Here is a 15,753-nt window from a genome sequence, read left to right on the forward strand (position 1 = left end):
CAGCATTGAATCAGAAATATCATCTTTATCTTACAGACGCTGCACTATTTTATATAATTAAGTAGCTCAAACTCAACAAAGGGTGTAGAATGAATGAATGAATGAATGAATTTTTATAAGAAACAAAAAGCTGGACATGTAGAACAATAAAAATAAAATGGGATGCTGAAGTATGGTTACCAGATCATGTGCAAAATTGGGACACCTAAAAAACCCAGCTGGTAGGGCAGTTTAATAGGGCACTATCATCCATCAGAAGTATCCCTGAGTGATTTCTAAAACAATGCTAGCAGAATTGAGGCACTTCCTGGAAGTGTCATTTCCATAACAGTGGTTCCTTGGGTGCTTTCATCTTGGTGCTCCCTGTCCAGGGGAAGGTAGTGGATGGGGCTCAGCATGAACAATAATTACATTGACATCTGGGGTTAATTATAATTGAATTTCTATATCTGTAATTGTGCTGTGATGTTTGTGGGGCCCTGACCAAATTTCAGTTCACAAATGGGGGCTTGAGCCGAAAAATATAAGCCCCTGTACCTAATTAAGTAAAACATGATAAAAGCAAACTTTCTCTACTGTATGTTCACAGCTTCCCCTTGATGATTTCTTTTAGTTAGACCTTAGTATGTACATCATGTATGAACTGTTCCTTGATAATTCTTAGCAAGCAATGAGCAGTATTTGTCGCTGCTATTTCTAGCAAATGTGCCCAAAGCCCAGAGCTTTCTTCACCTAGCCATAGTAGGCTAAATATGTGATCACTGGCTCTGATTAGCATTTTCTTTTACTAGACGCTCAATACAACATGAGTGCTTAACTAAAAAAACTTGTTGAATAACCTGTTTTAAATGAATATACTCCATATACAGAATTATTTCCTTAATATGGCTGTAATTTATGTTTCTAATGCAAGAGTCTTCACTAGAAGAGCACAACTAAATATGGGTAGATGATAAAAGTTGGTTTTTTTAGACAGAAGATGAAAATCCCTTATGTAGAATTTCAGTTGCCTAAAGCTGTTACCTGCTGATCATATTTCTGAGTTACAATGGTTCATTGGTTTAGTTGCTTTACTCTGACAGACCTGGGGTTGATTCTATTGCCAGCTCATGAAGGCCTTGAGCAATCCATCCCTCTGTGTTTCATGCATCAAAATTTATAGCTAAAGGGCTCAAATCTGCTGTAGTTCTGTGTATAATAAACAGTCTATTTTAAAAAAAAGATAACAAGTAATAAAGAATATTAGAGAGCACAATCCAGTACCTACACCGAGACCTTTAAACTGCATTTGTTAGTTTGCAGCAATTGTGAAAGGGTGTGTTGGTGTAGAGCTGAAAGAAGCAGTCTCCAGTAAAGAGAAAAACATGAAGTCCTAATTACCAACATGGTGGTAAACCCCATTATATTGTCCTGCAAATGCCATTCAAATATCTAAGGGGTGAGGAACAGGAATGCTTAAAATATGTAGGAAGGAAAAAACAGTTTTATTATAATAAAAAGTTTGCACCAGGTCTAGTAACCCATACCCAATCAGCAGGCACAACCGTGTTTACTAGTGATATATTTAAAGTCAAACATATAACTCAGTTGTCCCCAACCAGTTGCTCACGAGCAACATGTTGCTCACCAACCCCTTGGATGTTGCTTCCAGTGCCTCCAAGCAGGTTTTTATTTTTCAATTCTGCATGTGGAAGCAAGTTTTGGTTGCATAAAAACAGGTTTACTGTCCAGCAGAGTCTCCTGCAGGCTGTCAGTTCACATAGGGCTACCAAATAGCCAATCATAGCCCTTTTTTGGAACCTCTTTAGATGCTTTTTCCATGATTGTGTTGTTCCCCAACTCTTTTTACATTTGAATGTGGCTCATGGGTAAAAAAGGTTAGACAGTTGGTATGTGTTGAAAGATTGGTACAAGTTTACAACTTTTACAACTTTTGCCCCTACCTGGAGGGACAAGCATGTGGAGATACTTACTGACTTTCTTTTGACTTTCAGACACAATTCTGACTTGGCAAGCTTTCACCCTCTGATTGAATTGAATAATTGTGATAATCAAAATAAATTCTTCTCTATGATGCAAATAAATGTATTTGCTTTTGTTGCGCCTGCTTTTCTGCCATTACCTGTTACTTTGGTTCTTGCCACGTACATCAAACCATGCTGACAAAACAATGTGCTCAGTCACCTGACTTACTACTTATTACAGGGACTACTCATTAGGCAGCTGTGGAAGTAGGTATGGAGGACTATCCCTTCTTGGATTTTGGCTTAGATCAAGTGTAGATAAGGAGGACTATGAAACAGACAATGCCTTCAACAATGTAAGGCCAGTAACATCTTTATATAAACAATGGGACAAATTGGTGTAGTGGTTAAGTATGTATGACTTCAACACACACACTGTACATAATACATAATCCAGAGCTATTTTCTGATTGGCAGGTTTAATGGTTACCAACAGCAGATAATATTTCTATTTAAAATTATTGATACATCACAGTAACTTAGCGAATTCGCGCCGGCGTCTCGTTTTTGACGCCGGCGCCCGTTTTTGGCACCGGCGACCGTTTTTTCGAAAAAAAAAATAAATTAATAATAAATAAATAAATTCGCCCATCACTAGTTGACAACTCTGTAAAGACTAGATGAAAAGGTGCTTATAGTTGATGCACCTGTAACATATACGTTTAGGTAAAGGTGCCATTTAAAAAAGGGAATTTTTATTTAATAAAACAATTTATTAACCAATCATTGTGAATTTTAAAGGAAACAATATTCCATTTTTATGTGGTTTTAGGTGCTGAGATGTGCATTACTATACTTAATATGTTGTTGATTGTAATTTGTGTTGCTATAACCTTATTCCATCAATTGCCAAAATCCTTTTATTCCACCTGAAAAGTTATATGAGAAAAACAAATCCCAGCACTTAAGAAATGTTTTAACTGTCTCCCACTAAACAGGTGGCCTATTAAACTTAGCTAAATGCACATTAATCTAGACTAAAATACCAGCAGAGAAATAAGATGAAGGAAACAGCCAAGTGTACTAATCCGATCTATTTGAACAAAATGTTTTTTTTTTTTAATCTAAGTACGCTATTTGTATAATAGAAGGCCTGTTGTTGAAAACTTTTAGTAGTGAAACTTAGTGCAATACAAGGGAAATAACAATATTAGTTATGTTATAGAAAGAGACAAATACCCAGTGACAGCTGAGATGTAAACAAAGCAGCAGATAAAGCAATAAATGCAATGTCTGAGAGCTAGACAGGGACAATGAAGGCAACAGTGCCATCTACTGAGAAAAATAATCAGTCAAGGGACCTCTTTAAGTGAACATATAATGTACAAAAACACTGTAAATCTTACATTCATACGAGAAGATTTACTGCACCTGAATAAAAAAAAGCCACTCACTGCATTTAAATCACCATTATTTTTCTTTTTTGTTTTCTTTTACCATGAAATGAATATTGATCTTTTGAATAAATCCTTTCAACCAGAAAATGCTTTCAGTCATACACATAGACACATATGCACACACAAATGAAGACTGTGGCAAACTCTGAGACATAGATCATCTCTCTGAATGTAGAAAAATAAGACTGGCACATGTATATGTTATTGCTACATAAATCAAAATTCACACACAGCTATAACATGTACACGAAACACACTGAATTAAGGGTATTTTTTGCTAAAAGAAAATTACTCCACTTAATAAACAAACTAAATTAGTGTGATAATGAATCAGTCTTAAATTGTTACATAGTAAAACCAGACCAATAACCCCGCAATAGGTGGAACTATTAAACATTATCTGTTCTGCTATTGTAACATTATGTTTAATGGATCACACAAGCACTGAGTTGTATCCTGCAGTTTTAATGCAATATAATTGGTCCTGGCTTAATGGGAGAAAATATTTCCTGAGATTAAAATGGTCTCCTAGAAATTCAGGTGCATGGGATTAACATGTAAAGATGGATGCATAGAGATGGATGAGGATGTCATTCCTGGTCACGATTTTTGACCCTAAGTTGCAACTTCAGTACCTGGCCTGCTATAAACTTTAGTGCAAGCCAAAGTACTAGTCCACTACTCGGGTCAAAATGAATCCCGGGCTTGTCTATATAATGGGGGCCTGGAGAGTGGGACTGCAGCAACACTTGTAGGATAGCTTGTGCTAGTAAAATAATTCCAGTAATAATTCCAGTAACTATGGAATTTACATCTACTTAGGTCATCTATAGGTCCATACTAGTGATGGGCGAATTTGTCCCGTTTTGCTTTGCAAAACGCGAAAAATTTGCTAAACGCATTGAAGTCAATGGGCGTCAAAATTATTTTGACGCGCTTCAATTTAGACACTCGCAACATTTTTATACGCGCACCTATTTTGTCCAAATGCATTAAAGTCAATGGGTGTCCGAATAATTTTGACGTGTGACAATTTTTATGAGTGCGACTATTCTGGCGCTTGCCCGAATTTTTTTGACACACCGGATCGGTGAATTTTCGTTGCAGTATAGTGAGTTTATTCGCTGGGTGCAGACGTGGAAATTTCCTGCAGATTCGCACCTGCCGAATTAATTCACCCATCACTAGTCTATACATAAACACATTGTATGACCATGAATCAAGGTGATGGACGCCACAGTACTCAACACACGTACAGTCAAATTAGCCTGGGAGTGGGAAGGTATATTACTCAACATAGGGGTTTTATTTGTTCCAGCCTCTTTTACAGTTCATATGGGAAAACAGCTGAACATTAAAAGGGAACCCTGTGACATTTTCTGATATTTGCTACAGGCTAATGAACACAACAGAAAAGGAATTGAATACAATACCATATCAGGCTATATATCAATATCACTCAAATGAATCTCCAATCAATCTCCAATCAATAGGTCACCTGGTCAGCAGTAAACTTATATTCCAAAAATATTTTACTATGTTTAACCCTGTTTTGTCACTTTCTGAGATACAATTACTATGCCTGACAAATGAGTGGCTTATCTACTTATTGTGGCTTTCAGAACGTTGGTATGTTTAATGCAACACTGAAAAGTCTGTCAATCCTTTGAATGTTTCTCATATAAAAAAGCTTTGCATACCTACTTTAGGAAATTACAATTATGACCTATGGATTGCATTTCTATAATACAGTAGGAATTGGCTCAAGACAACCCTGCAATTACAGTGCGTGCCTATAGGGACAAAGACAAATGCTGAATGGACAAAAATAGGCTTTGTTCTAATTTTTTTTGTATTCAGGGCTTATTTAAATCCCTGGGGTGCAGAGCCACATATATGGCTTAGACAAACAACTACAAGCAAGTGATATAAATGGCAACTAAATCATAAAAAGCTTGTACAATCCTATAAGGGTCACACACAGAAGGATGTTTGATTTAAAAGTTTTAACAGAATCCCTCCTAATCAATATGGATAACAAATATCATTGGATTTCATGTACATATTCAGCTAAATACCCAACATAAATAGAAGTAATCATGTGTCTAGCAGTTTTGTATAAAATCGGAATTCTAGTACAAGCTGAACAGAACCAGTGCACTTTGTTACAGAAGTGTAACAGCCAGGGATAGTAACGAGGAAATCAGGAGCATGGCAAGATGTTTAATGGGCCGTGGCCAAGACAAACTCATATTAAAAACCTGCTGGATTGGCATCTCTGTTACTTTAAAGGAGAACTAAAGCCTAAAAATGAATATGGCTAGAAATGCCATATTTTATATACTGAAATTATTGAACCAGCCTAAAAGTTCAGCATCTCTGTAATAGAAATTATTCAGGCCTTTAGTTGTCACCGGAATCCCCCATCTTGGATTTTGTTAGGAGTGTCTGTGACTCACACATGCTCAATGGGTTTTGAGCAGCTATTGAGAAGCTAAGCTTAGGGTTTGTCACAATTCATCAAGCAGAAAATGAGATTCACCTGTCATACAAGCTGATTACAGGGCTGAGTATTAAATTCTGATGCTAATTGTGCTGCTTTCTGAACCTCAATGTACCAATAACCTGAATTATTTTCTAAGCAGCCTTATATTGTGATTTTATATTATATATTTATAATGTTTGTAAGCTCAGTAACTGACCGCAGCACAAAGCATATGCAATGAATAAGCAGAAAAGAAGATGGGGAGCTACTAAGACATCTTCAGAGGCACAGTTCTTTACTGCTAATGGTCTGTGGTTGCCTTGGTCTTGTCCTGCTTCTTTAGTTAAGCTTTAGTTCTCCTTTAATACCTTTATAATACAGTAATAACAAAAACTCCATGTTGCATAGGTCAGTAATAACGTAGATTCTGTTGTGCAACATTAAGCTACTGTAAATGCAAACTGTTTAATTCACAACACTAGGCATGATATTCTGAGGAAACATTTCCCAATATCGTAAATTGTTTAATGCAACTCCTCCCTTACTCTATTCTGAAGTGATGGATTTGGGGGCCTGAATTCCCTCTGCTTTCCATAGTGGTGCACAGATTCTTTGGAAAGCAGAGAGACTTCAAATACCAGAATCCAGAATCCATCATTTCCCAATGGAATAAGGTAGCAAACTAAGCAAATTATTTGGCTTCGGCAGAAGATTTGATTATCAGCCGGCTCGTCGATTGGGCTGGATGGAAAATTTTGATTGGGTGCCTTTGAAGGCACCCAAACATTGGCCATTGTTAGTGCAGAATCATCAGATACAGGTTGAATTCTATTGTTTCTACCTGTATATCTGACGATTCAGCTCTACACGTGTGTATTGAAATGAACGATCTTTCCTGGAAAGATCTTTTCCAAGAAAGATCGTAATTGTTAAGTCTATGGCCACCTTTACTCTGTAATCTAAGGGGATCCCATTGAATATCATAGTTTCCTTTCAATCTGTGGAATGATGTGTGTCTGTGTAATAAACAACCAAACACATATATTTTTGAAATATAATATGGTGGTAAGTACTGTGACGTCCATCACCTTTATTTATGGTCATACAATGTGTTCATGTACCCTTTCTACTTAAGCTTATGTCAAAATGTGCATATTTCCCTTTAAAAGAGTTAAATTTAAGAATTTCACTGGGCGTATATACATAATAAGATTTCATTTAGTGAGTGGAATTTCTGAACAATGCATAGTGTTGGCATTTTTTTTCTACAAAAAAGAGCTGGGGGGGCTGATGAAGAAATTAGTTGGAACTTGTCACTCAAGCCACTTACTAGTTCCTAAAAAAAAATCACTATTGCCTGTACCATACTGGAGGTGTGTTATGATGATAGTTTGCCTTGGAAAAGTATAAGAAATGCACATATCACCAGTTGGGGGGGGGAGGAAAAATACTCTTCTGAAAGTCAATAAAGGTAAATGTGTTTCCAGCGATGTCATGCCTTTAAAAAGCAGGTGATTGGACGCTACAGTGTGAAATATCTGAATCTCTTTATCGAATAGCCGTGTGCATGTGCAAACTGTCAGAATATGATTTCAATCCCTTTCAGTCCATTCAATTTCTAATTTTATGGTTTCATTTTTATTATTTTTTCCATCTGGTTTCCCAAGCCTGCAAACATTAAATCTTCAGTTTTCTGTGGAATCGATTTCGGTCTGACAGTATTATTTAAGAGTCTGAATATTTCTCACAGTATGGGCCAGATTTTAATAGCCCCTTTTTTATTCCCATTATTATAGTTCTAATAAATATTCTGTTTTATAAACTTCTAATTTTAAATAAAGAATTCTAGTTTTTAATTGTGACCGTAATTCATCAGGGTGTAATTACTAAACCGTGCCTCCCAAGTGACGTAGTATAACTTCTGGCCACAGGAGGATAAAAAAAAAAAAAAAGTAATACGCAGAAAGCTTTCCTAATTTCAGCTGGGACTACTGTCAGGTGGGAAATGTACACAACTGGTATAATTGTACTGCAGAGGAATAATCCATAGCAACCAATCAACTCTGATCAGTCAGCTGTAGAAAGATCACTGGGTTCTAATTGGTGGCTAGGGATTACTAGTACACATTCAAAATTATATCTGCGAGAATTCTCTAAAGTGGAGTTAAGGTGGCTATGTAGGGATTGATCTTGCCTGACACAACAAATGAGGGATCGTACACTCTTTCATACATTCAGACCAAAAGCCCAAACTATTGGAACTGCAAGAAGTGAAGAAGAACTTTGGCTCCTCATCTGTCAGTGCCCTATGCAGTGGATCAATCACATGGTGGGGCAGATTTATCAAGGGTCGAATTTTGAAGTGATACATACTTCGAAATTCGACCCTCAAATTGAAATACTTCGACTTCGAATATCAAAGTCGAAGTATTTTTCACCGAATTTGGCCATCGTAAGATCGAAGTAAAATCGTTGGAAACTAACGATTCGAACGACCTTAGCGTATGATCGAACGAATTTAACTACAATGTGTAAAAACTTAGAAAAGGTCCCCATAGGCTAACATAGCACTTCGGCAGGTTTAATTTGGCGAAGTATTGAAGTCGAAGTTTTTTTAAAGAGACAGTACTTCGATTATCGAATGGTCGAATATTTGAACGATTTTACTTCAAATCAAATTCGAAGTCAAAGTCGTAGAAGCCTATTTAATGGTCGAAGTATCCAAAAAATTACTTCGAAATTCGAACTTTTTTAACTTCGAAAATTCACTCGAACCTTAGTAAATCTGCCCCGGTGTGTCTGCAGAGGAAATGTTCAATTCTCCCAGTTCTCCCAAAACTGACATATCTATATCTGGGCAGCATACACCTACCCGACATCACTGCTTTGTACAATTTTAACAGGATATATGTGGCCAGCTTTGCCACATTATCAGGAATAATGCAGCGTAAAATGTTTACACAATATAATTATCTAACACCAAATTTACAAACGTCGTAACTTCAATTTCACATTTTTTGTACCAACTTAAAGGAACAATAACACCAAAATAATGAAAGTGTCTTAAAAGAAAGACAATATAATGTACTGCTTCCCTGCACTGGGAAAACGGGTTTGTCTGCTTCAGAAACACAACTATAGTTTATATAGACAAGCTGCTGTGTAGCTATAGAGGCAGCCATCCAAGCACAGACTATAAAATAGATAACAAGAATCCTATTGTATACTACAGAGCTTATCTGTTAACTGCAATGTAGGTATCTGTGCCTTTTCTCATTTTTCAGCTTTTCAGCATAGCTACTCAGCAGCTTGTTTCTGAATCAAGCACAACAGTTTTCCCAGTGCAACACAACAGTACATGATATTGTCATTTCTTTAAGACACTTTAATTTTTTGGTGTTACTGTTCCTTTAAGCCAAAATGTTTTTCTTTTATTTCAGCTGGAGTTGCCAAGGTTCCAACAATTAACTCCACCTTTCTGAATCAACATGGTATGGTACAAAAAAAACATACACCGGGTTCAAACCGTTTGTTGATCTTCAATTCAAGGTATTGAGTCAAAACAAAAGAAAAAGTCTAAAATCTAAATTTTAGTCTGGTATAACAGCCCACAGCAACCAATCAGAATTTTGGTTGCAGTGGTCATAATGAACCCTTGCATTGGCTAGTGTTGAAAAAAAAAAAGCTAAATGCAAGTAAACCACACCAGTGGCTACATACCCTTAGTAACCAATGATATGGAAACATAATGGATTTTTAATGACATACATTTGCCTCCAATGCTGACATGCCATAAACATTCCAGCAGGAACCGTGAGGGTTACACAGTGTATCATATGAATCAGTTCAAATCAATGCAAATCACAGTAGAAAGTGTCTTACATCAATTTGATCCAGGGCAAACTATACTGCGAGTCTTTCCAAAATCATTTCGTAATTGATGTGAATGTAACAAATGTCTGGTTCTATTTGAATATATTCTCTCGCTTCAGATCCCATTTATGTGGTTCCTTTAAACTGAAAAGGTGCATTTTATATGTACAATGTGTTTGATGGATTGAAGATATTCCTAGGCAGAATTAAAGAATGTTTTTCTTACCCAGCCTGCATTACCTGTGTGGTCTGCTCACTTTACCTCTGACCCAAGCACCAGCTGCTGATATTTTATTGTGTTTGCACATCCCACCATACAGCAAAGGTCTATACCAATTGGCAGTGGATATAAATGTTGGAAAAAAGATTGTTTTCCAGCATTAACATTAATTTCAAAATTGTAAAACTGTCAAAACAAAACATAACTGAACACTTTAATTAGGTATTTTTTCAAGCACTCCCATTGAACACCTTAAATTCCAGAATGTCTGGGCTACACACACCTACTATAAGTAAGAATTAGGGGCAGATTCACTAATTTCCGCAGTGAAACAAATCGAAAAAATTTGCCCATCCCTAGTCGCCAGCGTTATTTGAACTTTTATACATTTTCGGCTCACAGGATATGATGTAAGTGACAGAAGATTGAGGAAGATCTAGCTGTTTTATAACACTTCGCCTGGTCTGAGGTGGCAAAGGCAACTCTGGCGAAAGACGTAACGTTCAGAGTAAAGTCCGTTCGCCAGGGCGAAAAATCGCCTGGCGATAGAGTGCCGTTTGCACCTGTAAGTAAACCGACGATGTTCCTGCGGGTGGCAACACTGGCGAAAAGTCGGTATCGTTAGCTACTTCGTTCTTTAGTAAATCTGCCCCATAGACATCTCCAGTTAACACTTCCAGCATGCCTTGTCAGCAGAACTTGGATAAATGGGTGGTATGAACTGAAGTACTTGTCTGATCTAAGTGTTCTACTTGGAGAGAGATCCCAATCACAGTCTTTATATGGGAGCAGGTTCACAACATAAATTTAGTTGTACTTCTGAGCGATACCCACAATCCCATTGGCTGATAAAAGAACCAGACTGGAAGAACTGCTTCATAATGCCAGTTCCTGATACGTATCAGCATGACTTAGCACAAGGAATACAAATGATAAAAGTTTTAGAACTGTGCTATGGAACACACAAAGATGACAGGCATTTCCCGAGAAGGACATAACCCAGTCTTTATATAGCAACTCTGAATGACAGAGACTGATACATATTTTAAGATATGCAAGCAGCCATATCACTCACTTGTTTTATGAACACAATGAATGGTATCTGAAAATGGGAAAGAAATCAGAACAGCAAGAAGAGCTGATAAGTAAAACAGTTTTAGAACTTCCCATGTGCAACCAAGGAAAATTTGAAATTATTATTCAGTTCAATTAAATGAACTGTGGAGATAAAAGCTGTTTGTACAAATCGTGCTCTGCAAAGGCAGGTTTATTGTCTGGAAACATGAGGCTAGGCGATATTTGAATCTAAACTACAACTCCCACAATCCCTGCATAACAAAATAAAAGTGGGGGATTCTGGGAGTTTTAGTTATGCAGCACATGTGCTTAGTGTTGCCCTACTATAGAAGCACAACTTCTCATCAAGTATAGCTAAAATGGAAGTTTTTTGCTCAAGGCAGTAACTGAAATTAATATTCGTGATTGGATCTATGAAAGAGTGGCTTAACGCAGCAGTGCTTTTCTCAACACAATGCATTAACCCGGGGATCAGATTCTATTTACTTCTAATGTACTCTACTTTACTACTGGAACAATAATCTCTATTTGCGTTTAGCAATGCTTTCAACAGGAGACATCCAACCTGTGGCCCCCAGTTAATGTACAAAATTGAAGTCTTTCAGGAGAGTTCTGGGAGTGACACTTCAGTAATTGCTGGACAGTAGTGATGGGTGAATTTCTCCCATTTTGGAGCGCCACAAAATCCGCGAAATTTGTGAAATGGCAAAAAAACTCGAAAATTGGCTAACGTGTCAATTTTGACGCCTACGTTACAGTCAATGGGCATCTGAATAGTGTTGACGCATGACGGTTTTGACGTGAGCGACTGTTCCAACGCACATCCAAAATGTTTTGACTTCGGTGAATTTTTGCGGAAATTTGCAGCAAGTTTGTGTCTGTCCAATTTATTGGCCATCACTGATGGACAGTCCCAGGTTGGACATCTTTGCTAAATAGACTGATGACTGTTCTGGATAGATTATGTAAATATTTTTATTAAAGATATACACGTCGATCAGGGATAGAACAGCTGCTTCTGATCATGGGAGACTTTATAGGAGCTGTAGTTTCACAAGAGCATTAGAGGTTACATATCCCTGACACAGTACTGAAATAATATACTTATCAAGTGGATTCTGTACTGTCACACAAAAAGGCAAAGAAAAGTGTAACACAAATTCAGACGCTTTATAAAAGTTCGTGAATGGTTTGACTGAATGCTATTAGGCAGATCTATAATTCACCAACCACGATTTTTATTTTCATTAATCAAAGGTCATATCAAGCTTATAGCATTTAACTATCCTGAACATTATCAACATATCATTTAGATACATAAATGTAGTTCAGTACATAATCTGTATAATGTTCCCAGCTAGCTGTTACCCTACATGACCCCATGCCTAGTACATCAGACAACTACACTTTACACCTGCTGCACGGCTGATCCCTAATAAGTCCAGTCACCGTGCAGCGTATAGCTGATTGCTAATCAGCCACATAGCATGAGTATGTTATCTACCCCAATATATATATATACATATATAAGAATGCTGAAGCACACCAGGATTTTTTCAAATAGAAGCTTGTTTATTAGATTGAAGTTTTGGTCCACGCAGGGACCTTTATCATAGATATATAGGCACACAGTGTCTGCTGCTTATATGAGGTGCAGCTACCCTTTATTTAAAGAGCTACTTGGAATAGACAAATTAAAAAAATACCCTGTTTTGTATGACAAGAAAAAGTGCTACAATGTATCAGTTACAAGTAAAATTGTGCAGAGAAGGTCCACCTATCACTCCCAGGACATCAAGCTTATATTTACTACAGGTATGGGATCCAGAAAGCTATCCAGGGAAAGGCTGTCTGCTATAGACTCCATTTTACCCAAATAATCCAATTTTTAAAAAATATTTTCCTTTATCTCTGTTTAAATAAAACAATACCTTGTACTTGAGTCAAACTAGGATATAATTATTCCTAAGTGAAACAAAAACCAACCTATTGGGTTTATTTAATGATTATCAGCAGGTCACAACTAAGTTTGTGTAGCACAGCATATCCTCAGTTTGATGCCAGATAAAAGTAGGGGTCCTTACCTGATCCCCTGCATCTGCAGCTTTCATGAGTTGCCGGTCCTTGTATATGGACCAAAGCCCTATATTGGGCAGGAGGATTAAAGCCACCATAAAAAGCACTGTAGCTTGGATGAACCTCTTCTGCTTCCTCTTCATGGCAACACAGGGTGGAGATAAATACTGTAATCCACAACAAGAGAAGAGTCTTGGGCTGTGTTAAAAATGTTCTTCCACGTTGTGTTAGAACCTGAACTCTTCTTCAGCACTGACAGGGAAATTGCAGCAATGAACTCAGTTGGGGTACATTATAGGCTAGATCTCCAGTATAGAGCCCAAGCCCCTCCAGTTTGTACCTACAGTATATCCCATATAGTGGATAAGTTCTACACCGCACGCTGGTAGGTTTGGTTCCTGCAGAGAAAGGCTTTAGGGCATCCAGAAAGTTTGAGGGCAGATACGTTTGAGCACATGGGCAGATAGGATGAAGGCTTTGCATCTGGATTAAATCATTTTGATTTTTTGAGTCCAATTTGGACAAGTGATGATCGAATTAGACAAAGAACAAAGTGAATGGAGCCTAATGAATAATCGCCATGAGAAGTAGCCCAGCTCTGGACTGACACATTTCACCTCTATTTCCAACAGCAGGAAAGGAAAATACGATGGCAGTGCCCTCAGTTGACACTGGCAGGAACAAAGCTGAAGACTCTGATGCTTAGTAGCCCTCTCCTTGGCTTGGCACGTGGAGGAGATGGAAGCTACAGCGTCCGATCGCTGCTCTAGGAAACAAGTGCCCGATAGCTGCTGAATACTGAGCTGTCAAATCGCACAGTCTTCAGGAGCTGCACCTGCTAGTCCGGACATTTGGAAATTTGGGAGGAGGAGATCCTATAAGCATCGGCATGTGCACATTGTACCTCCCCAGCCCAACTTTAATAATCCATCTGACCCCCCTCCTCTAGTTGGTTAGCCCCGGAGATGACAGCTGGGGAAGAGCTGTTTAGAGCTGCTGCTGCTTCTCACTTCTCCCTCGCTAAGCTCTGAGCTTTGTACAGGCAGCACATTCTCTCCAGTTCTCCCGGTGCTGATGCTGCTGCTGACAGGGAGGCTGAGGCTGATGTGGGAGTGGAGGAGGAGGAGGAGGAGGGGGGAACGAACAGAAGCTTTTAACACTGCGACTCCAGACTGAGCTGTGAAGAAGAGGCAGCTACTGTAGCATTGGCACTTGGATCCTCTCTTTCCAGCCTGTATTTGTCTAATTATCTTAGCACCAGTCTGGTGTCGCTGTCATTCAGTTGTAGCAGGTCTGTTGGTGCGTGCTTTTTTTGGCAAAGGCAAAATGTTTCTAGTGATCACGTTGCCTGCTGCTGATTCTATCCTTTAAAAAAAGTTTACACAATTAAAACTTTCATTTTGTGATATCACCATAAGCAGGCTAACTAAAGAAGTAATAATAATAATAAAAAAACAAAAACCTGTATTTAGAATTGTATCTGGTCTTTCACTTTAGTATTGGGAAACCACAGTGTCCAACAGACACCTGCCTGTCCAATATCAAGGATATTAATATGAAGTTGGACCTCTCTTTGTTTCTATATCAGACTCTTTTTTCCTTCTGCAAAGAGTTTTGACTTGGAACATTGTTAGTAGTATTTCTTAAGCACAAGAGAATTAGTGATGAACAATGTCAGAAATCTAAACCTGCCCTAAATTCCAGTCGGACTGGAGGGGGGGTTCGGGCCCATTGGAGCTGCTGCATCAGGGACCCATTCACTCCACCTGGGTCTCCCATCCCACCGCACCCCCCCTCCGCCACCCCACAGGCCCTGCTACAGTCAGCTTTCCATTTCATCTCACAGGTGTTCAGTTGGGTTGAGGTCAGGGCTCTATCGGTCAGTCAAGTTCTTACACTTGGAGCTTTCTTAGTGCACTGTGGAATTATCATGCTGAAATAGGAAATTGCCTTCCCCCAAGAACTGAATTCTCATGTGATAAGATTTGAATTTACTAGTCATGCCATGAAAACTCAGAAGTGAGTGCCCTAACACATAAAGTGAACACAAAATTATGTCCTCACTAAAGTGTCCCCTGTAGAACTGGCCATAGTCATGATGAGCTTGGAGCAAATGACTTTGTGTGTAGTGCTATTAAAGGAGAACTAAAGCTTAACTAAAGAAGTGGCTACAAATGTTATACATTATGTTTTGGGCTTCCGTACCAGCCCAAGGCAACCACAGCCCTTTAGCAGTAAAGATCTGCGTCTCCAAAGATACCCCAATAGCTCCCGACCTTCTTTTCTGCTGATTCACTGCACATACTCTGTGCTGCTGTCACTTACTGAGCTTAGGGACCGACTCACAATATACAGTACACATAGAATAGAAATGTCACAATAAAAGGCTGATTAGTAATTAATACAGATAATTACTAAATGGCAGCACAGAAACCAGTGCAATTAGCATCAGAATTTAATAATCAGCCCTGTAGCATCAGCTTATATTACAGGCCAACTTCATTTTCTGATGGATAATTTGTGATGACCCCTAACCTTAGCTTCTCAAACGCTGCTCAGAGCCCATTGAGCATGTGAGTGTCTCAGACACTTTCCAAGATG

The 15,753-nt window shown here is 38.3% G+C and overlaps 1 protein-coding gene across 1 annotated transcript in view; it reads right to left on the reverse strand.

The window, feature by feature from the left end:
* Positions 1-13,701, reverse strand: part of LOC108698938 (polypeptide N-acetylgalactosaminyltransferase-like 6) — a 547,280-nt gene extending 533,579 nt beyond the window's left edge. Inside the window, exon 1 of the mRNA XM_041589177.1 lies at positions 13,161-13,701. Coding sequence (XP_041445111.1) covers positions 13,161-13,295 — 135 coding nt within the window. The 5' untranslated portion in view covers positions 13,296-13,701. The remainder of the gene's footprint in view (positions 1-13,160) is intronic.
* Positions 13,702-15,753: the final 2,052 nt, after the last annotated feature.

The sequence above is a fragment of the Xenopus laevis genome, chromosome 1L (genome assembly GCF_017654675.1).
Source record: "Xenopus laevis strain J_2021 chromosome 1L, Xenopus_laevis_v10.1, whole genome shotgun sequence".
Lineage (NCBI taxonomy): Eukaryota > Metazoa > Chordata > Amphibia > Anura > Pipidae > Xenopus > Xenopus laevis.